The sequence below is a fragment of the Bombina bombina genome, chromosome 7, assembly GCF_027579735.1.
Source record: "Bombina bombina isolate aBomBom1 chromosome 7, aBomBom1.pri, whole genome shotgun sequence".
Lineage (NCBI taxonomy): Eukaryota > Metazoa > Chordata > Amphibia > Anura > Bombinatoridae > Bombina > Bombina bombina.
Genome location: NC_069505.1, coordinates 286,273,458 through 286,298,091, shown reverse-complemented (window position 1 = coordinate 286,298,091; position 24,634 = coordinate 286,273,458). Strand labels below are relative to the sequence as shown.

General features: G+C 44.6%; 1 protein-coding gene across 3 annotated transcripts in view; it reads left to right on the top strand.

Moving 5' to 3' along the window:
- MGLL (monoglyceride lipase) overlaps positions 1 to 24,634 on the top strand; it is a 131,967-nt gene that overhangs the window by 83,742 nt on the left and 23,591 nt on the right. For all 3 annotated transcript variants that reach the window (XM_053720827.1, XM_053720826.1, XM_053720825.1), the window contains exons 5-7: positions 86 to 196; positions 8,377 to 8,466; positions 20,952 to 21,167. In XM_053720827.1, coding sequence (XP_053576802.1) covers positions 86 to 196; positions 8,377 to 8,466; positions 20,952 to 21,167 — 417 coding nt within the window. The remainder of the gene's footprint in view (positions 1 to 85; positions 197 to 8,376; positions 8,467 to 20,951; positions 21,168 to 24,634) is intronic.

The following is a 24,634-nucleotide window of genomic DNA, read 5'->3' as shown; positions in this document are numbered from 1 at the left end:
CAGCTGCAGCTGATTGTGATGTGTGTGGGGGTCTCATTGTGCTATGTGCATATTGGTAATCGTGCTGTTCTGTTGCTTTTTGCAGGGAGGGGCCATATCTATCCTCATGGTCAAGGAACGTCCTACTGACTTCTCTGGAGTGATCCTGATATCACCGCTGGTTTTACCAAACCCAGAATCTGCATCTTCATTCAAGGTGACTCTCCTAAGCATAGAACGTCCAAGCTCTGCTGTTATCAGTAGACAACACTCTATATATAAAGAGACAGAAGGGTATTAGTCTTCACGTGCACCAGGGCCAGAGGGTAAACAGACTTAGATATGACTATTTCACTCTGGTTCCCATTCTATATATACAATAAGCTCGCTGTTTTTTTTAACTTAATTTGTAATGACTTTTCACTAGTTACATTCAGTTTATACTTGATACAAATAAGCTAAATTTAGTTGCATTAAATTCATATAGCTGTATTAGCGCTCACTGACTGACAGGCACATCTCATACAGCTGTATTAGCGCTCACTGACTGACAGGCACATCTCATACAGCTGTATTACTGCTCACTGACTGACAGGCACACCTCATGCAGCTGTATTATTGCTCACTGACTGACACACACACCTCATACAGCTGTATTAGCGCTCACTGACTGACAGGCACATCTCATACAGCTGTATTAGTGCTCACTGACTGACACACACACCTCATACAGCTGTATTAGCGCTCACTGACTGACAGGCACATCTCATACAGCTGTATTAGTGCTCACTGGCTGACAGACACATCTCATACAGCTGTATTAGTGCTCACTGGCTGACAGACACATCTCATACAGCTGTATTAGTGCTCACTGGCTGACAGGCACACCTCATACAGCTGCATTAGTGCTCACTGCCTGACAGGCACACCTCATACAGCTGTATTAGTTCTCACTGGCTGACAGACACATCTCATACAGCTGCATTAGTGCTCACTGCCTGACAGGCACACCTCATACAGCTGTATTAGTGCTCACTGACGGACAGGCACATCTCATACAGCTGTATTAGTGCTCACTGGCTGACAGACACATCTCATACAGCTGTATTAGCGCTCACTGACTGACAGGCACATCTCATACAGCTGAATTAGTGCTCACTGACTGACAGGCACACCTCATACAGCTGTATTAGTGCTCACTGGCTGACAGGCACACCTCATACAGCTGCATTAGTGCCCTACTGACTGACAGACAAATCTCATACAGCTGTATTAGTGTTCACTGGCTGACAGGCACATCTCATACAGCTGTATTAGTGCTCACTGGCTGACAGGCACACCTCATACAGCTGTATTAGTGCTTACTGACTGACAGGCACATCTCATACAGCTGTATTAGCACTCACTGGCTGACAGGCACACCTCATACAGCTGTATTACTGCTCACTGCCTGATAGGCACATCTCATACAGCTGTATTAGTGCTCACTGACTGACAGGCACATCTCATACAGCTGTATTAGCACTCACTGGCTGAAAGACACACCTCATACAGCTGTATTAGTGGTCACTGGCTGATAGGCACATCTCATACAGCTGTATTAGTGCTTACTGGCTGACAGGCACACCTCATACAGCTGTATTAGTGCTCACTGGCTGATAGACATCTCATACAGCTGTATTAGCGCTCACTGGCTGAAAGACACACCTCATACAGCTGTATTAGTGCTCACTGGCTGACAGGCACACCTCATACAGCTGTATTACTGCTCACTGCCTGATAGGCACATCTCATACAGCTGTATTAGTGCTCACTGACTGACAGACACATCTCATACAGCTGTATTAGTGCTCACTGACTGACAGACACACCTCTCACAGCTGTATTAGCACTCACTGGCTGAAAGACACACCTCATACAGCTGTATTAGTGCTCACTGGCTGATAGGCACATCTCATACAGCTGTATTAGCGCTCACTGGCTGACAGGCACATCTCATACAGCTGTATTAGCACTCACTGGCTGAAAGACACACCTCATACAGCTGTATTAGTGCTCACTGGCTGATAGGCACATCTCATACAGCTGTATTAGTGCTCACTGGCTGACAGGCACATTTCATACAGCTGTATTAGTGCTCACTGGCTGACAGGCACATCTAATACAGCTGTATTAGTGCTCACTGGCTGACAGGCACACCTCATACAGCTGTATTAGTGCTTACTGACTGACAGGCACATCTCATACAGCTGTATTAGTGCTCACTGGCTGACAGGCACATCTCATACAGCTGTATTAGCGCTCACTGGCTGACAGGCACACCTCATACAGCTGTATTAGCGCTCACTGACTGACAGGCACATATCATACAGCTGTATTAGTGCTCACTGACTGACAGGCACATCTCATACAGCTGTATTAGCGCTCACTGGCTGACAGGCACATCTCATACAGCTGTATTAGCGCTCAATGGCTGACAGGCACATCTCATACAGCTGTATTAGTGCTCACTGGCTGACAGGCACACCTCATACAGCTGTATTAGTGCTCACTGGCTGACAGACACATCTCATACAGCTGTATTAGCGCTTACTGACTGACAGACACATCTCATACAGCTGTATTAGCGCTCACTGGCTGACAGGCACATCTCATACATCTGTATTAGCGCTCACTGGCTGACAGGCACACCTCATACAGCTGTATTAGTGCTCACTGGCTGACACACACATCTCATACAGCTGTATTAGTGCTCACTGGCTGACAGGCACATCTCATACAGCTGTATTAGTGCTCACTGGCTGATAGGCACACCTCATACAGCTGTATTAGTGCTCACTGGCTGACAGGCACATATCATACAGCTGTATTAGCACTCACTGGCTGAAAGACACACCTCATACAGCTGTATTAGTGCTCACTGGCTGATAGGCACATCTCATGCAGCTGTATTAGCGCTCACTGGCTGACAGGCACATCTCATACAGCTGTATTAGTACTCACTGGCTGAAAGACACACCTCATACAGTTGTATTAGTGCTCACTGGCTGATAGGCACATCTCATACAGCTGTATTAGTGCTCACTGGCTGACAGGCACATCTCATACAGCTGTATTAGTGCTCACTGGCTGACAGGCACATCTCATACAGCTGTATTAGTGCTTACTGACTGACAGGCACATCTCATACAGCTGTATTATTGCTCACTGGCTGACAGGCACATCTCATACAGCTGTATTAGCGCTCACTGGCTGACAGGCACACCTCATACAGCTGTATTAGCGCTCACTGACTGACAGGCACATCTCATACAGCTGTATTAGTGCTCACTGACTGACAGGCACATCTCATACAGCTGTATTAGCGCTCACTGGCTGACAGGCACATCTCATACAGCTGTATTAGCGCTCAATGGCTGACAGGCACATCTCATACAGCTGTATTAGTGCTCACTGACTGACAGGCACATCTCATACAGCTGTATTAGCGCTCACTGGCTGACAGGCACATCTCATACAGCTGTATTAGTGCTCACTGACTGACAGGCACATCTCATACAGCTGTATTAGCGCTCACTGGCTGACAGGCACATCTCATACAGCTGTATTAGCGCTCAATGGCTGACAGGCACATCTCATACAGCTGTATTAGTGCTCACTGGCTGACAGGCACACCTCATACAGCTGTATTAGTGCTCACTGACTGACAGGCACATCTCATACAGCTGTATTAGTGCTCACTGGCTGACAGGCACACCTCATACAGCTGCATTAGTGCCCTACTGACTGACAGACAAATCTCATACAGCTGTATTAGTGTTCACTGGCTGACAGACACATCTCATACAGCTGTATTAGCGCTCACTGGCTGACAGGCACATCTCATACAGCTGTATTAGCGCTCACTGGCTGACAGGCACACCTCATACAGCTGTATTAGTGCTCACTGGCTGACACACACATCTCATACAGCTGTATTAGTGCTCACTGGCTGACAGGCACATCTCATACAGCTGTATTAGTGCTCACTGGCTGACACACACATCTCATACAGCTGTATTAGTGCTCACTGGCTGACAGGCACATCTCATATAGCTGTATTACTGCTTACTGACTGACAGACACACCTCTTACAGCTGTATTAGCACTCACTGGCTGACAGGCACATCTCATACAGCTGTATTAGCGCTCACTGGCTGACAGGCACATCTAATACAGCTGTATTAGTGCTCACTGGCTGACAGGCACATCTCATACAGCTGTATTAGCGCTCACTGGCTGACAGGCACATCTTATACAGCTGTATTAGCGCTCACTGGCTGACAGGCACATCTCATACAGCTGTATTAGCGCTCACTGGCTGACAGGCACACCTCATACAGCTGTATTAGTGCTCACTGGCTGACACACACATCTCATACAGCTGTATTAGTGCTCACTGGCTGACAGGCACACCTCATACAGCTGTATTAGTGCTCACTGGCTGACACACACATCTCATACAGCTGTATTAGTGCTCACTGGCTGACAGGCACATCTCATATAGCTGTATTACTGCTTACTGACTGACAGACACACCTCTTACAGCTGTATTAGCACTCACTGGCTGACAAACACACCTCATATAGCTGTATTAGCACTCACTGGCTGACAAACACACCTCATATAGCTGTATTACTGCTTACTGACTGACAGACACACCTCTTACAGCTATATTAGCACTCACTGGCTGACAAACACATCTCATATAGCTGTATTAGCACTCACTGGCTGACAAACACACCTCATACAGCTGTATTACTGCTTACTGACTGACAGACACACCTCTTACAGCTGTATTAGCGCTCACTGACTGACAGACACACCTCTTACAGCTGTATTAGCGCTCACTGTCTGACAGACACATCTCATACAGCTGTATTAGTGCTCACTGACTGACAGGCACATCTCATACAGCTGTATTAGTGCTCACTGACTGACAGACACACCTCTCACAGCTGTATTAGCGCTCACTGGCTGACAGACACATCATCTAGCTGTATTAGCGCTCACTGGCTGACAGGCACATCTCATACAGCTGTATTAGTGCTCACTGGCTGACAGGCACATCTCATACAGCTGTATTAGTGCTCACTGGCTGACAGGCACATCTCATACAGCTGTATTAGTGCTCACTGGCTGAAAGACACACATCATACAGCCGTATTAATGCTCACTGACTGACAGGCACATCTCATACAGCTGTATTAGTGCTCACTGACTGACATACACAACTCATACAGCTGTATTAGTGCTCACTGGCTGACAGACACAACTCATACAGCTGTATTAGTGCTCACTGGCTGACAGGCACATCTCATACAGCTGTATTAGTGCTGACTGACTGACATCTCATACAGCTGTATTAGTGCTCACTGGCTGACATGCACACCGCATACAGCTGTATTAATGCTCACTGGCTGACAGACACATCATACAGCTGTATTAGTGCTCACTGGCTGACAGGCAAATCTTATACAGTTGTATTAGTGCTCACTGACTGACAGACACATCTCATACAGCTGTATTCGTGCTCACTGGCTGACAGGCACACCTCATACAGCTGTATTAGGGCTCACTGGCTAACAGACACATTTCATACAGCTGTATTAGTGCTCACTGGCTGACAGGCACACCTCATACAGCTGTATTAGTGCTCACTGGCTAACAGACACATCTCATACAGCTGTATTAGTGCTCACTGGCTGACAGACATAGCTCATACAGCTGTATTAGTGCTCACTGACTGACAGACACATCTCATACAGCTGTATTAGATTTAGTGCTCACTGACTGACAGGCACATCTCATACAGTTCTATTAGTGCTCAGTGGCTGACAGGCACATCTCATACAGTTCTATTAGTGCTCACTGGCTGACAGGCACATCTCATACAGCTGTATTAGTGCTGACTGACAGACAGACACATCTCATACAGCTGTATTAGTGCTCACTGACTGACAGGCACATCTCATACAGCTGTATTAGTGCTCACTGGCTAACAGACACATCTCATACAGCTGTATTAGTGCTCACTGGCTGACAGGCACATCTCATACCGCTGTATTAGCGCTCACTGACTGACAGACACATCTCATACAGCTGTATTAGTGCTCATTGGCTGACAGACACACCTCATACAGCTGTATTAGTGCTCACTGGCTGACATGCACATCGCATACAGCTTTATTAGTGCTCACTGGCTGACAGACACATCATACAGCTGTATTAGTGCTCACTGGCTGACAGACACATCTCATACAGCTGTATTACTGCTCACTGGCTGACAGGCACACCTCATACAGCTGTATTAGCGCTCACTGGCTGACAGGCACACCTCATACAACTGTATTAGTGCTCACTGGCTGACAGACATCTCATACAGTTGTATTAGTGCTCACTGGCTGACAGGCACACATCTTACAGCTGTATTAGTGCTCACTGACTGACAGACACACCTCTTACAACTGTATTAGTGCTCACTGGCTGACAGACATCTCATACAGCTGTATTAGTGCTCACTGGCTGACAGGCACACATCTTACAGCTGTATTAGTGCTCACTGACTGACAGACACACCTCTTACAGCTGTATTAGTGCTCACTGACTGACAGACACATCTCATACAGCTGTATTAGTGCTCACTGACTGACAGACACATCTCATACAGCTGTATTAGTGCTCACTGACTGACAGACACATCTCATACAGCTGTATTAGTGCTCACTGACTGACAGACACATCTCATACAGCTGTATTAGTGCTCACTGACCAGGACCGTCTTTAACACAGGGCAAAAGGGGCAGCTGCCCTGGGCCCAGTCTCTGTTCATACCAGACTGCTGATGTGACATGGGGAACACACACATTCAGTCCTAATACTGTCACAGTCAAAAGTTCTCTGCTTATATATTTTTAAAAAAACTGTGCCAGACCGTGCCGGTGTCATGTGACATGCCAAGCTAGTGCCATGTGCTGTTTTAGATGTGCACTGTACAGCACTGAATGCAAAGCCCTAACTCGGCATCCAGCCATTTTCCACTACATCAGAAAAGGTCCTATTGGGGTTACCACTGTTACCAGGTAACTGCTCTGGTGGTGGGGATTGTTTCTGGGTAGGGCTGACTGTAGGCGCATGCAGCAGAAAGCTGGAGCGGCAGGCACATGAGGATTTGAGCATCTGTGCAGCTGCATACACTGCTCTCTTCAGTCTTGAGGCTGTGTGACTCATCTCACACTATATCCATGCAGCCTTGGACAGACAGCATCCAGTCTACTGGTCCCCTTAGCCCTGCTCTTTCTGCTGTGGCCCTAAGATCAACTAACTGAAGTTTGTTAGGAGAATAGTGCTTTGTAGAAAGGTGTCAGTGGGAAGAATAAGTGAGTGCACACACGCCCCTCCCCATGCAGCATTGTCTAGTTCAGGGTGAGAGGGAACTTGTTCCTAGCAAAGAAGCGACATGTGCTGGTGTGGCTGATGTATAGCGTCATGCTGATACTTCACACATTAATGTAAGGTTTATTTTTATAGTTTTTATTTTCTCTCTGTCTCAGATTTTACAGCTTCCCATAGTAGTTCTGCTGTTCCAGTCAGTAAACTTATATTTGTCTGCACCTCCATGCTTCCTCCTTTACCTTGCTTTGCTCCTGTTGGCTGCCCTAAATCTCTTTAACCAGCTAACCTCACACCAGAATCACATTCAAAAGAATATTAAATGAATCCACAGTGGAGGAAATTATATATTTATTTACTTATTAGCACTGCTTAAGTCCAGTTTCACATATTGCATTTTTTTTTTTTAAATGATTAGCCCAGCAGTGGATGATCCACCGCTGGGCTAATAATAATAATAAAAAATTGATTTAGTTGTTTTTTTGGATGTTGGGGTGGAGATCAAAATTGCATGGGGTGGGGGGGGGGCCCAAGAAAATTTTTGCCCAGGGTCCAATCAATATTAAAGACGGCCATGTCACTGACTGACAGACACATCTCATACAGCTGTATTAGTGCTCACTGACTGACAGGCACATCTCATACAGCTGTATTAGTGCTCACTGACTGACAGACACATCTCATACAGCTGTATTAGTGCTCACTGACTGACAGACACATCTCATACAGCTGTATTAGTGCTCACTGACTGACAGGCACACCTCTTACAGCTGTATTAGTGCTCACTGACTGACAGACACATCTCATACAGCAGTATTAGTGCTTTGCTCTGTTACTGTACTATATAACTTTGCTCGCTAGATAAGCCATTATCCCTTTATACTGGTCACTTGCCGACTAATACGGGTTAGAACACAAGGGGATTAGACACTTCAAGTGTTAAACACTGTCTATTATTTTTATCAGGTTTTTGTAGCTAAAATTTTGAACCACGTTTTACCGAACTTCTCATTGGGCTGCATTGATCCAAACTGTGTGACACGGAACAAAAAAGAGGTGAGCAGGCGCTGCTTGCGTTTTTATATTCATGTCACACAACTGTCTGGTGTATCTGTTTGTTATGAGCGGTTACTTCATCTGGTTTTAAACTTATGTGATGACAGAGAGGCTGTTCTGCTCTTGCATGCGGTTAATCTGCAGAATCTCTTATGACAAAATAACGTTTCCTAAGCTTCCTTCCCTTACTGTCTCATATTAGGCCCCAATGAGGGTACATTCAGCACAGGGAGCAATATTGTGAGTTATATTAGGGGGGGGTGAATGTAGTTTAAGGGCGTTACATATGCCCTGTGAGTGGCTATATTTGGGGATCACATTTATCTCAAATTCTATAGTGTCAGGTGAAAGTGAAATCTTAAGAGATGGTTTAGTGACCCAACACACACAGCATAGGTAGAATGGTACAGACAGAGCCCACGCGAGTCCTGTTCCTCCCCTCCCGGTCTACTGAGTTGTATAAGTGTCTGATTGCAATCTAAGTCTTAGAATGGTGACGTACTTATAAGTGTAGCATAACTGTTCCCAGAGCTAGATGGGTGTACCTGGGGGACTGAGTGTGAGTGGGGGACTGATACCTTAGGATGAGTGTGACTGGGGGACTGATACCTAAGAGTGAGTGTGACTGGGGGACTGATACATAAGAATGAGTGTGACTGGGGGACTAATACCTAAGGATGAGTGTGATTGGAGGACTAATACATAAGAATGAGTGTGAGTGGGAGACTGATACATAAGAATGAGTGTGAGTGGCGGGACTGATACATAAGGATGAGTGTGAGTGGTGGACTGATACATAAGAATGAGTGTGAGTGGGGGACTGATACATAAGAATGAGTGTGAGTGGGGGACTGATACATAAGAATAAGTGTGAGTGGGGGACTGATACATAAGAATGAGTGTGAGTGGGGGACTGATACATAAGGGTGAGTGTGAGTGGGGGACTAATACCTAAGGATGAGTGTGAGTGATCGACAGATACCTAAGGATGAGTGTGAGTGGGGGACTGATACATAAGGGTGAGTGTGACTGGGGGACTGATACCTAAGGATGAGTGTGACTGGGGGACTAATACATAAGGATGAGTGTGACTGGGGGACTGATACATAGGGGTGAGTGTGACTGGGGGACTGATACATAAGGATGAGTGTGAGTGGGAAACTGAAACCTAAGGATGAGTGTGAGTGGGGGAATGATATCTAAGGGTGAGTGTGACTTGCGGACTGATACATAAGGATGAGTGCGACTGGGGGACTGATACCTGAGGATGAGTGTGACTGGGGGACTGATACATAAGAATACGTGTGAGTGGGGGACTGATACCTAAGGGTGAGTGTGACTGGGGGACTGATACATAAGAATAAGTGTGAGTGGGGGACTGATACATGAAGATAAGTGTGACTGGGGGACTGATACATAAGAATAAGTATGAGTGGGGGACTGATACATGAAGATGAGTGTGACTGGGGGACTGATACATAAGAATAAGTGTGAGTAGGGGACTGATACATAAGGATGAGTGTGACTGGGGGACTGATACATAAGAATGAATGTGAGTGGGGGACTGATACCTAAGGATGAGTGTGACTGCCGGACTGATACATAAGAATGAGTGTGAGTGGGGGACTGATACCTAAGGATGAGTGTGACAGGGTACTGATACATAAGGCTGAGTGTGAGTGGGGGACTGATACCTAAGGATCAGTGTGACTGAGGGACTGATACCTAAGGGTGAGTGTGACTGGGGGACTGATACCTAAGGGTGAGTGTGACTGGGGGACTGATAGCTAAGAATGAGTGTGATTGGGGGGCTGATACATAAGGATGAGTGTGACTGAGGGACTGATACCTAAGGGTGAGTGTGACTGATACATAAGGATGAGAGTGAGTGGGGGACTGAAACCTAAGGATAAGTGTGACTGGGGGGCTGATACCTCGGATGAGTGTGACTGGTGGACTGATACATAAGGATGAGTGTGACTGCCGGACTGATACATAAGAATGAGTGTGAGTGGGAGACTGATACATAAGAATGAGTGTGAGTGGGGGACTGATACATAAGGATGAGTGTGAGTGGTGGACTGATACATAAGAATGAGTGTGAGTGGGGGACTGATACATAAGAATGAGTGTGAGTGGGGGACTGATACATAAGAATAAGTGTGAGTGGGGGACTGATACATAAGAATGAGTGTGAGTGGGGGACTGATACATAAGGGTGAGTGTGAGTGGGGGACTAATACCTAAGGATGAGTGTGAGTGGTCGACAGATACCTAAGGATGAGTGTGAGTGGGGGACTGATACATAAGGGTGAGTGTGACTGGGGGACTGATACCTAAGGATGAGTGTGACTGGGGGACTAATACCTAAGGATGAGTGTGACTGGGGGACTGATACATAAGGATGAGTGTGACTGGGGGACTGAAACCTAAGGATGAGTGTGACTGGGGGGTTGATACCTCAGATGAGTGTGACTGGGGGACTGATACATAAGAATGAGTGTGACTGGGGTACTGATCCCCAAGGAGGAGTGTGATTTGGGGACTGATTCCTTAAGGATGAGTGTGACTGGGGGACTAATACATAAGGATGAGTGTGACTGGGGGACTGATACATAAGAATGAGTGTGAGTGGGGGACTGATACCTAAGGATGGGTTGGGTGTGACTGGCGGAGTGTGACTGGGGGACTGATTACTAAGGATGAGTGGGACTAGGGGACTGATACCTAAGAATGAGTGTGACTAGGGGACTGATACATAAGAATGAGTGTGACTGGGGGACTGATACCTAAGGGTGAGTGTGAGTGGGGGACTGATATACCTAAGGATGAGTGTGAGTGGGGTTCTGATACATAAGGATGAGTGTGACTGGGGGACTGATACATAGGGGTGAGTGTGACTGGGGGACTGATACATAAGGATGAGTGTGAGTGGGAGACTGAAACCTAAGGATGAGTGTGAGTGGGGGACTGATACATAAGGATGAGTGCGACTGGGGGACTGATACCTGAGGATGAGTGTGACTGGGGGACTGATACATAAGAATACGTGTGAGTGGGGGACTGATACCTAAGGGTGAGTGTGACTGGGGGACTGATACATAAGAATAAGTGTGAGTGGGGGACTGATACATGAAGATAAGTGTGACTGGGGGACTGATACATAAGAATAAGTATGAGTGGGGGACTGATACATGAAGATGAGTGTGACTGGGGGACTGATACATAAGAATAAGTGTGAGTAGGGGACTGATACATAAGGATGAGTGTGACTGGGGGACTGATACATAAGAATATGATACCTAAGGATGAGTGTGACTGCCGGACTGATACATAAGAATGAGTGTGAGTGGGGGACTGATACCTAAGGATGAGTGTGACAGGGTACTGATACATAAGGCTGAGTGTGAGTGGGGGACTGATACCTAAGGATCAGTGTGACTGAGGGACTGATACCTAAGGGTGAGTGTGACTGGGGGACTGATACCTAAGGGTGAGTGTGACTGGGGGACTGATAGCTAAGAATGAGTGTGATTTGGGGGCTGATACATAAGGATGAGTGTGACTGAGGGACTGATACCTAAGGGTGAGTGTGACTCATACATAAGGATGAGAGTGAGTGGGGGACTGAAACCTAAGGATAAGTGTGACTGGGGGGCTGATACCTCGGATGAGTGTGACTGGTGGACTGATACATAAGGATGAGTGCGACTGGGGGACTATACCTAAGGATGAGTGTGACTGCCGGACTGATACATAAGGATGAGTGTGACTGCCGGACTGATACATAAGAATGAGTGTGAGTGGGGGACTGATACATAAGAATGAGTGTGAGTGGGGGACTTATCCCCAAAGATGAGTGTGACTGGGGAACTGATACCTAAGTATGAGTGTGACTGGGGGACTGATACCTAAGGGTGAGTGTGACTGGGGGACTGGTACCTAAGGATGAATGTGAGTGGAGGACTAATACCTAAGGATGAGTGTGAGTGGGGGGCTGATACATAAGGATGAGTGTGACTGTGGGACTGGTACCTAAGGATGAGTGTGAGTGGAGGACTAATACCTAAGGATGAGTGTGAGTGGGGGACAGATACCTAAGGATGAGTGTGAGTGGGGACTTAATGTATAAAGTAAGTTTCTCACATGGCTTTACCCCTCTCTGACCCCCTGCCTCTTTCTGGCACTGCCCGTTAAGACTATTGTTAGTGCTAGTGTTAGACATTGAGGATTTTCTGCTTCAGTGTACGGTTAAGGGTCATTTGGTTTGTGACATTTCTCCAACATAGGTGTGTCCGGTCCACGGCGTCATCCTTACTTGTGGGATATTCTCTTCCCCAACAGGAAATGGCAAAGAGCCCAGCAAAGCTGGTCACATGATCCCTCCTAGGCTCCGCCTACCCCAGTCATTCTCTTTGCCGTTGTACAGGCAACATCTCCACGGAGATGGCTTAGAGTTTTTTAGTGTTTAACTGTAGTTTTTATTATTCAATCAAGAGTTTGTTATTTTAAAATAGTGCTGGTATGTACTATTTACTCAGAAACAGAAAAGAGATGAAGATTTCTGTTTGTATGAGGTAAATGATTTTAGCACCGTAACTAAAATCCATGGCTGTTCCACACAGGACTGTTGAGAGCAATTAACTTCAGTTGGGGGAACAGTGTGCAGTCCCTTACTGCTTGAGGTATGACACATTCTAACAAGACGATGTAATGCTGGAAGCTGTCATTTTCCCTATGGGATCCGGTAAGCCATGTTTATTAAGATAGTAAATAAGGGCTTCACAAGGGCTTATTAGGACTGTAGACTTTTTCTGGGCTAAATCGATTCATTATTAACACATATTTAGCCTTGAGGAATCATTTATTCTGGGTATTTTGATATGATTATATCGGCAGGCACTGTTTTAGACACCTTATTCTTTAGGGGCTTCCCTAATCATAGTCAGAGCCTCATTTTCGCGCCGGTATGGCGCACTTGTTTTTGAGGACAGCATGGCATGCAGCTGCATGTGTGTGGAGCTCTGATACATAGAAAAGTCTTTCTGAAGGCATCATTTGGTATCGTATTCCCCTTTGGGCTTGGTTGGGTCTCAGCAAAGCAGATTCCAGGGACTGTAAAGGGGTTAAATATAAAAACGGCTCCGGTTCCGTTATTTTAAGGGTTAAAGCTTCCAAATTTGGTGTGCAATACTTTTAAGGCTTTAAGACACTGTGGTGAAATTTTGGTGAATTTTGAACAATTCCTTCATACTTTTTCGCAATTGCAGTAATAAAGTGTGTTTAGTTTAAAATTTAAAGTGACAGTAACGGTTTTATTTTAAAACGTTTTTTGTGCTTTGTTATCAAGTTTATGCCTGTTTAACATGTCTGAACTACCAGATAGATTGTGTTCTGACTGTGGGGAAACCAAGGTTCCTTCTCATTTAACTATATGTATTTTATGTCATAAAAAAATTTAGTAAAAATGATGCCCAAGATGATTCCTCAAGTGAGGGGAGTAAGCATGGTACTGCATCATCCCCTCCTTCGTCTACACCAGTCTTGCCCATACAGGAGGCCCCTAGTACATCTAGTGCGCCAATACTCTTTACTATGCAACATTTAACGGCTGTAATGGATAATTCTATCAAAAACATTTTAGCCAATATGCCCACTTATCAGCGAAAGCGCGACTGCTCTGTTTTAGAAAATTCTGTAGAGCATGAGAACGCTGATGATATGGTTTCTGAAGGGCCCCTACACCAGTCTGAGGGGGCCAGGGAGGTTTTGTCTGAGGGAGAAATTTCAGATTCAGGAAACATTTCTCAACAAGCTGAACCTGATGTGATTACTTTTAAATTTAAGTTGGAACATCTCCGCGCTCTGCTTAAGGAGGTGTTATCCAATTTGGATGATTGTGATTATCTGGTCATTCCAGAACCACTATGTAAAATGGAAAAGTTCTTAGAGGCCCCGGGGCCCCCCGAAGCTTTTCCTATATCCAAGCGGGTGGCGTACATTGTTAGTAAAGAATGGGACAGGCCCGGTATACCTTTAGTACCTCCCCCCATATTTATAAAATTGTTTTCCTATAGTCGACCCCAGAAAGGACTGATGGCAGACAGTCCCCAAGGTCGAGGGGGCGGTTTCTACTCTACACAAGCGCGCCACTATACCCATAGAAGATAGTTGTGCTTTCCAAGATCCTATGGATAAAAAATTAGAAGGTCTGCTAAAGATGTTTGTTCAGCAAGGTTCCCTTCTACAACCAATTGCATGCATTGTCCCTGTCACTGCAGCCGCGTGTTTCTAGTTTGATGAGCTAGGAAAGGCGATTATTAGTAATTCTTCTTCTTATGAGGAGATTATGGACAGAATTCGTGCTCTTAAATTGGCTAATTCTTTCACCCTAGACGCCACCTTGCAATTGGCTAGGTTAGCGGCGAAAAAATTCTGGGTTTGCTATTGTGGCGCAGAGCGCTTTGGTTAAAATCTTGGGCAGCGGATGCGTCTTCCAAGAACAAATTGCTTGACATTCCTTTCAAGGGGTAAACACTCTTTGGCCCTGACTTGAAAGAGATTATCTCTGATATCACTGGGGGCAAGGGCCACGCCCTTCCTCAGGATAGGTCTTTTCAAGACCAAAAATAAACCTAAGTTTCGTCCCTTTCGCAGAAACGGATCAGCCCCAAGGGCTACGTCCTCTAAGCAGGAAGGTAATACTTCTCAAGCCAATCCAGCCTGGAGACCTATGCAAGGCTGGAGCAAAGGAAAGCAGGCCAGGAAACCTGCCACTGCTACCAAGACAGCATGAAATGCGGGCCCCCGATCCGGGACCGGATCTGGTGGGGGGCAGACTCTCTCTCTTCGCTCAGGCTTGGGCAAGAGATGTTCTGGATCCTTGGGCGCTAGAAATAGTCTCCCAAGGTTATTCTCTGGAGTTCAAGGGGCTTCCTCCAAGGGGGAGGTTCCACAGGTCTCAGTTGTCTTCAGACCACATAAGAAGACAGGCATTCTTACATTGGGTAGAAGACCTGCTAAAAATGGGAGTGATTCATCCTGTTCCATTAGGAGAACAAGGGATGGGGTTCTACTCCAATCTGTTCATAGTTCCCAAAAAAGAGGGAACGTTCAGACCAATCTTAGATCTCAAGATCTTGAACAAGTTTCTCAAGGTTCCATCGTTCAAGATGGTAACCATTCGAACACTTCTTCCTTCCATCCAGGAAGGTCAATTCATGACCAAGGTGGATTTCAAGGATGCGTATCTACATATTCCTATCCACAAGGAACATCATCGGTTCCTAAGGTTTGCATTCCTGGACAAGCATTTCCAGTTCGTGGCATTTTCTTTCGGATTAGCCACTGCTCCTAGGATTTTCTCATAGGTACTAGGGTCCCTTCTGGCGGTGCTAAGACCAAGGGGCATTGCTGTAGTACCTTACTTGGACGACATTCTGATTCGAGCGTCGTCCCTTCCTCAAGTAAAGGCTCACACGGACATTGTCCTGGCCTTTCTCAGATCTCACGGATGGAAAGTGAACGTGGAAAAGAGTTCTCTATCTCCGTCAACGAGGGTTCCCTTCTTGGGAACTATAATAGACTCCTTAGAAATGAGGATTTTTCTGACAGAAGCCAGAAAAACAAAACTTCTAGACTCTTGTCGGATACTTCATTCCGTTCCTCTTCCTTCCATAGCGCAGTGCATGGAAGTGATAGGTTTGATGGTAGCGGCAATGGACATAGTTCCTTTTGTGCGCATTCATCTAAGACCATTACAACTGTTCATGCTCAGTCAGTGGAATGGGGACTATTCAGACTTGTCTCCGAAGATACAAGTAAATCAGAGGACCAGAGACTCACTCCGTTGGTGGCTGTCCCTGGACAACCTGTCACAAGGGATGACCTTCCGCAGACCAGAGTGGGTCATTGTCACGACCGACGCCAGTCTGATGGGCTGGGGCGCGGTCTGGGGATCCCTGAAAGCTCAGGGTCTTTGGTCTCGGGTAGAATCTCTTCTACCGATAAATATTCTGGAACTGAGAGCGATATTCAATGCTCTCAAAGCTTGGCCTCAGCTAGCGAGGGCCAAGTTCATACATCAACCATCAGGGGGGAACAAGGAGTTCCCTAGCGATGGAAGAAGTGACCAAAATCATTCTATGGGCGGAGTCTCACTCCTGCCACCTGTCTGCTATCCACATCCCAGGAGTGGAAAATTGGGAAGCGGATTTTCTGAGTCGTCAGACATTGCATCCGGGGGAGTGGGAACTCCATCCGGAAATCTTTGCCCAAGTCACTCAACCGTGGGGCATTCCAGACATGGATCTGATGGCCTCTCGTCAGAACTTCAGAGTTCCTTACTACGGGTACAGATCCAGGGATCCCAAGGCGGCTCTAGTGGATGCACTAGTAGCACCTTGGACCTTCAAACTAGCTTATGTGTTCCCGCCGTTTCCTCTCATCCCCAGGCTGGTAGCCAGGATCAATCAGGAGAGGGCGTCGGTGATTTTGATAGCTCCTGCGTGGCCACGCAGGACTTGGTATGCAGATCTGTTGAATATGTCATCGGCTCCACCATGGAAGCTACCTTTGAGAGACCTTCTTGTTCTAGGTCCGTTCGACCCACTCCAGCTGACTGCTTGGAGATTGAACGCTTGATCTTATCAAAGCGAGGGTTCTCAGATTCTGTTATTAATACTCTTGTTCAGGCCTGAAAGCCTGTAACCAGAAAAATTACCACATAATTTGGTATATCTGTTGGTGTGAATCTGCAGGATTCCCTTGGGACAAGGTTAAGATTCCTAAGAGTCTATCCTTCCTTCGAGAAGGATTGGAAAAAGGATTATCTGCAAGTTCCTTGATGGGACAGATTTCTGCCTTGTCTGTGTTTCTTCACAAAAAGCTGGCAGCTGTGCCAGATGTTCTAGCCTTTGTTCAGGCTCTGGTTAGAATCAAGCCTGTTTACAAAATTTTGACTCCTCCTTGGAGTCTCAACCTAGTTCTTTCAGTTCTTCAGGGGGTTCCGTTTGAACCCTTACATTCCGTTGATATTAAGTTATTATCTTGGAAAGTTTTGTTTTTGGTTGCAATTTCTTCTGCTAGAAGAGTTTCAGAATTATCTGCTCTGCAGTGTTCTTCTCCTTATCTGGTGTTCCATGCAGATAAGGTGGTTTTGCGTACTAAACCTGGTTTTCTTCCAAAAGTTGTTTCTAACGAAAACATTAACCAGGAGATAGTTGTGCCTTCTTTGTGTCCTAATCCAGTTTCAAAGAAGGAACGTTTGTTGCACAACTTGGATGTAGTTCGTGCTCTCAAATTTTACTTAGCAGCTACTAAGGATTTCAGACAAACTTTGTCTTTGTTTGTTGTTTATTCTGGTAAACGGAGAGGTCAAAAAGCAACTTCTACCTCTCTCTCCTTCTGGATTAAAAGCATTATCCGATTGGCTTATGAGACTGCCGGACGGCAGCCTCCTGAAAGAATCACAGCTCACTCCACTAGGGCTGTGGCTTCCACATGGGCCTTCAAGAACGAGGCTTCTGTTGATCAGATATGTAAGGCAGCGACTTGGTCTTCACTGCACGCTTTTTCTAAATTTTACAAATTTGATACTTTTGCTTCTTCTGAGGCTATTTTTGGGAGAAAGGTTTTGCAAGCCGTGGTGCCTTCCATTTAGGTGACCTGATTTGCTCCCTCCCTTCATCCGTGTCCTAAAGCTTTGGTATTGGTTCCCACAAGTAAGGATGACGCCGTGGACCGGACACACCTATGTTGGAGAAAACAGAATTTATGTTTACCTGATAAATTACTTTCTCCAACGGTGTGTCCGGTCCACGGCCCGCCCTGGTTTTTTTAATCAGGTCTGATAATTTATTTTCTTTAACTACAGTCACCACGGTAACATATGGTTTCTCCTATGCAAATATTCCTCCTTAACGTCGGTCGAATGACTGGGGTAGGCGGAGCCTAGGAGGGATCATGTGACCAGCTTTGCTGGGCTCTTTGCCATTTCCTGTTGGGGAAGAGAATATCCCACAAGTAAGGATGACGCCGTGGACCGGACACACCGTTGGAGAAAGTAATTTATCAGGTAAACATAAATTCTGTTTTTGAGAACATTGTGTGACAATACTATTTTACTAGAATGTTTTCCTGCCAGTTAAAGGTTATTTGCTCCCGTAGCTAATTCACATGGTTTTATGTTTTGTAATTTAACATTTTGATAAAGGAAATAATCATTAGAGGAGGTTTCATTCGGCCATTTCTCTGCAGGATGTGGGTTACCAGCAGGGCAGGAACAGTTTAGATTTAGAGAAAGTAAATTATGGACTTGACGTGTCAAAGATCAGCTGAAGGATCCTGAGACCCTCAAACATCGGCCATCTGTTGTTATTCAGACTTCCTTTAAAATCTCTGTTGGCTATAGAGACAAATGACCCTTAAAGGGGTATGAAACTCAACATTTAATATACTATAAAATTGCTAATTATATATAGTGACAAAATAGCTGCGGCACTTGCACAATAATGATTGTTACCGTATATGAAATGTAGCATTCTCGCCAGATCTGTTGTACATGCATATTAATAATTGTTACTGTATATGTAGTGTAGCACTGTTGCCAGATCTGCTGCACATACATAATAATAATTGTTACGTAAATGTAGTGTAGCACTCTCGCCAGATCTGTTGTACATACATAATAATAATTGTTACTGTATATGTAATGTAGCACTCTCGCCAGATCTGCTGCACATGCATAATAATAATTGTTACCATATATGTATTGTAGCACTCTCACCAGATCTGTTGTACATACATAATGATTGTTACCGTATATGTATTGTAGCACTCTCACCAGATCTGTTGTACATACATAATGATTGTTACCGTATATGTAGTGTAGCACTGTCGCCAGATCTGCCGCACATGCATAATAATGATTGTTACTGTATATATATTGCAGCACTCTCGCCAGATCTGTTGTACATACATAATTATTGTTACCGTATATGTAGTGTAGCACTGTCGCCAGATCTGTTGTACATACATAATAATAATTGTTACCATATATGTAATGTAGCACTGTTGCCAGATCTGCTGCACATGCATAATAATAATTGTTACGTATATGTAATGTAGCACTGTTGCCAGATCTGCTGCACATGCATAATAATAATTGTTATGTATATGTAGTGTAGCACTCTCGCCAGATCTGTTGTACATACATAATATTAATTGTTACTGTATATGTAGTGTAGCACTCTCGCCAGATCTGTTGTACATACATAATAATAATAATTGTTACTGTATATGTAGTGTAGCACTGTTGCCAGATCTGTTGTACATACATAATAATAATTGTTGCTGTATATGTAGTGTAGCACTGTTGCCAGATCTGTTGTACATACATAATAATAATTGTTACTGTATATGTAGTGTAGCAATCTCGCCAGATCTGTTGTACATACATAATAATAATTGTTACTGTATATGTATTGTAGCACTTTCGCCAGATCTGCTGCACATGCATAATAATAATTGTTACCGTATATGTATTGTAGCACTCTCACCAGATCTGTTGTACATACATAATAATAATTGTTACTCTATATTTATTGTAGCACTCTCGCCAGATCTGCTGCACATGCATAATAATAATTGTTACCATATATGTATTGTAGCACTCTCGCCAGATCTGTTGTACATACATAATAATAATTGTTACTGTATATGTAGTGTAGCACTCTCGCCAGATCTGTTGTACATACATAATAATAATTGTTACTGTATATGTAGTGTAGCACTCTCGCCAGATCTGTTGTACATACATAATAATAATTGTTACTGTATATGTAGTGTAGCACTCTCGCCAGATCTGCTGCACATGCATAATAATAATTGTTACCGTATATGTATTGTAGCACTCTCACCAGATCTGTTGTACATACATAATAATAATTGTTACTCTATATTTATTGTAGCACTCTCGCCAGATCTGCTGCACATGCATAATAATAATTGTTACCATATATGTATTGTAGCACTCTCACCAGATCTGTTGTACATACATAATTATTGTTACCATATATGTAGTGTAGCACTGTTGCCAGATCTGCTGCACATGCATAATAATTATTGTTACCGTATATGTAGTGCAGCACTCTCACCAGATCTGTTGTATATACATAATAATAATTGTTACTGTATATGTATTGTAGCACTCTCGCCAGATCTGCTGCACATGCATAATAATAATTGTTACCATATATGTATTGTAGCACTCTCACCAGATCTGTTGTACATACATAATGATTGTTACCGTATATGTAGTGTAGCACTGTTGCCAGATCTGCTGCACATGCATAATAATGATTGTTACCGTATATATAGTGCAGCACTCTCGCCAGATCTGTTGTGCATGCAGAACAAATGCTTATTTATATAAATATGTTGTATATCACAGTTGCAAATATTTTAGAATTACCTGTTTCCTACAGGTTGAGTCGTACGCCTCAGACTCGCTTGTTTACCACGGAGGTCTGAAGGTTTCCTTTGGAGTCCAGTTACTTAATGCAACATCAAGGGTGGAGAAAGCCCTCCCAGAATTCAGTGTACCATTACTGCTATTCCATGGCACAGCAGACAAGCTCTGTGACATCAAAGGCTCCCACCTGATGATGGATAAAATACCAAGCGAGGACAAGACTATGAAGGTACCCGAGGCACACTCTGGATATTCTGCCACGAAAAGACATAAAAACTGCACCAGCTAACACAATGCGTATATTGTCTGGTAAATTTTATTGAGTCACACACAGCTGTACACACTTTAGCAGCCACTCACAAATACGCACACATACACAGTTCGAGTATAGACACTCTTGCTGTCACACACAGTACAGCTGTATATACAGACTGTAGCAGCCACACACAAATACGCATATATACACAGTTCGAGTATACACACTCTTGCTGTCACACACACACAGTACAGCTGTATATACAGATTATAGCAGTCACACACACACACAGTTGTATGTACACACTGTAACAGTCACACACACACACACACACAGTTGTATGTACACACTGTAACAGTCACACACACACAGTACAGCAGTATGTATACACTGTAACAGTCACACACAGTACAGCTTTATATACACAATGTAACAGTCACACACACACACACACAGTACAGCCGTATGTACACACTATAGCAGTCACACACACACACACAGTACAGCCGTATGTACACACTATAGTAGTCACACACACACGCACAGTACAGCTGTATGTACACACTGTAACAGTCACACACACAGTACAGCTGTATGTACACACTGTAGTAGCAACACACACACAGTGCAGCTGTATGTACACACTGTAGCAGCTACACACACATACACACACACACACAGTACAGCTGTATATACACACTGTAACAGTCACACACAGTACAGCTGTATGTAAACACTGTAGCAGCTACACACAGTACAGCTGTATGTACACATTGTAGCAGATATACACACCACAGTACAGCTGTATGTACACACTGTAACAGTCACACACACAGTACAGCCGTATGTACACACAGTAACAGTCACGCACACAAACACAGTACAGCTGTATATACAGACTGTAGCAGTCACACACACACACAGTACATCTGTATGTACACACTGTAACAGTCACACACAAAGTACAGCTGTATGTACACACAGTAACAGTCACATACACACACACACACACAGTACAGCTTTATGTACACACTGTAACAGTCACACACACAGTACAGCTGTATGTAAACACTGTAACAGTCACACACACACAGTACAGCTGTATGTACACACTGTAACAGTCACACACAAAGTACAGCTGTATGTACACACAGTAACAGTCACACACACACAGTACAGCTGTATGTACACACTGTAACAGTCACACACACACACACACACACAGTACATCTGTATGTACACACAGTAACAGTCACACACACACACACACAAAGTACAGCCGTATGTACACACTGTAACAGTCACACACACACACAGACACAGTACAGCTGTATGTACACACTGTAACAGTCACACACACACACACACACACACACAGTACATCTGTATGTACACACAGTAACAGTCACACACACACACACACACAAAGTACAGCCGTATGTACACACTGTAACAGTCACACACACACACAGACACAGTACAGCTGTATGTACACACTGTAACAGTCACACACACACACAGTACAGCCGTATGTACACACTGTAACAGTCACACACACAGTACAGCTGTATGTAAACACTGTAACAGTCACACACATACACACAGTACAGCTGTATGTACACACTGTAACAGTCACTCACTCACACACACACAGTGCAGCTGTATGTACACACTGTAACAGTCTGCATATACAGACTGTAGCAGTCACACACACAGTACAGCTGTATATACAGACTGTAGCAGTCACACACACAGTACATCTGTATGTACACACTGTAACAGTCACACACAAAGTACAGCTGTATGTACACACAGTAACAGTCACACACACACACAGTACAGCTGTATGTACACACTGTAACAGTCACACACACAGTAAAGCTGTATGTAAACACTGTAACAGTCACACACACACACACACAGTACATCTGTATGTACACACTGTAACAGTCACACACAAAGTACAGCTGTATGTACACACAGTAACAGTCACACACACAGTCCAGCTGTATGTACACACTGTAACAGTCACACACACACACAAAGTACAGCCGTATGTACACACTGTAACAGTCACACACACACACAGACACAGTACAGCTGTATGTACACACTGTAACAGTCACACACACACACACACACACACACAGTACAGCCGTATGTACACACTGTAACAGTCACACACACACACAGTACAGCTGTATGTAAACACTGTAACAGTCACACACACACACAGTACAGCTGTATGTACACACTGTAACAGTCACTCACACACACACAGTACAGCTGTATGTACACACTGTAACAGTCACACACACACACACACACACACAGTACAGCTGTATGTACACACTGTAACAGTCACACACACACAGTACAGCTGTATGTACACACTGTAACAGTCACACACACACACACACAGTACAGCTGTATGTACACACTGTAACAGTCGCACAAACACATACACACAGTACAGCTGTATGTACACACTGTAACAGTCAGTCACACACACACACAGTACAGCTGTATGTACACACTGTAACAGTCAGTCACACACACACAGTACAGCTGTATGTACACACTGTAACAGTCAGTCACACACACACACAGTACAGCTGTATGTACACACTGCAACAGTCACACACACACACAGTACAGCTGTATGTACACACTGTAACAGTCACACACACACAGTACAGCTGTATGTACACACTGTAACAGTCACACACACAGTACAGCTGTATGTACACACTGTAACAGTCACACACACACACAGTACAGCTGTATGTACACACTGTAACAGTCACACACACACACAGTACAGCTGTATGTACACACTGTAATAGTCGCACACACACACACACACACACACACAGTACAGCTGTATGTACACACTGTAACAGTCACACACACAGTACAGCTGTATGTACACACAGTGACAGTCACACACACACACACACACACACAGTACAGCTGTATGTACACACTGTAACAGTCACACACACCGTACAGCTGTATGTACACACTGTAACAGTCACACACACAGTACAGCTGTATGTACACACTGTAACAGTCACACACACACACAGTACAGCTGTATGTACACACTGTAGTAGCAACACACACACAGCACAGCTGTATGTACACACTGTAACAGTCACACACACACACACACACACAGTGCAGCTGTATGTACACACTGTAGCAGCTACACACACACAGTACAGCTGTATGTACACACTGTAGCAGACACACACACCACAGTACAGCTGTATGTACACACTGTAATAGACAGTACAGCTGTATGTGCACACAGTAACAGTCACACACACACACACACAGTACAGCTTTATGTACACACTGTAACAGTCACACACACAGTACAGCTGTATGTACACACAGTAACAGTCACACACACACACACACACAGTACAGCTTTA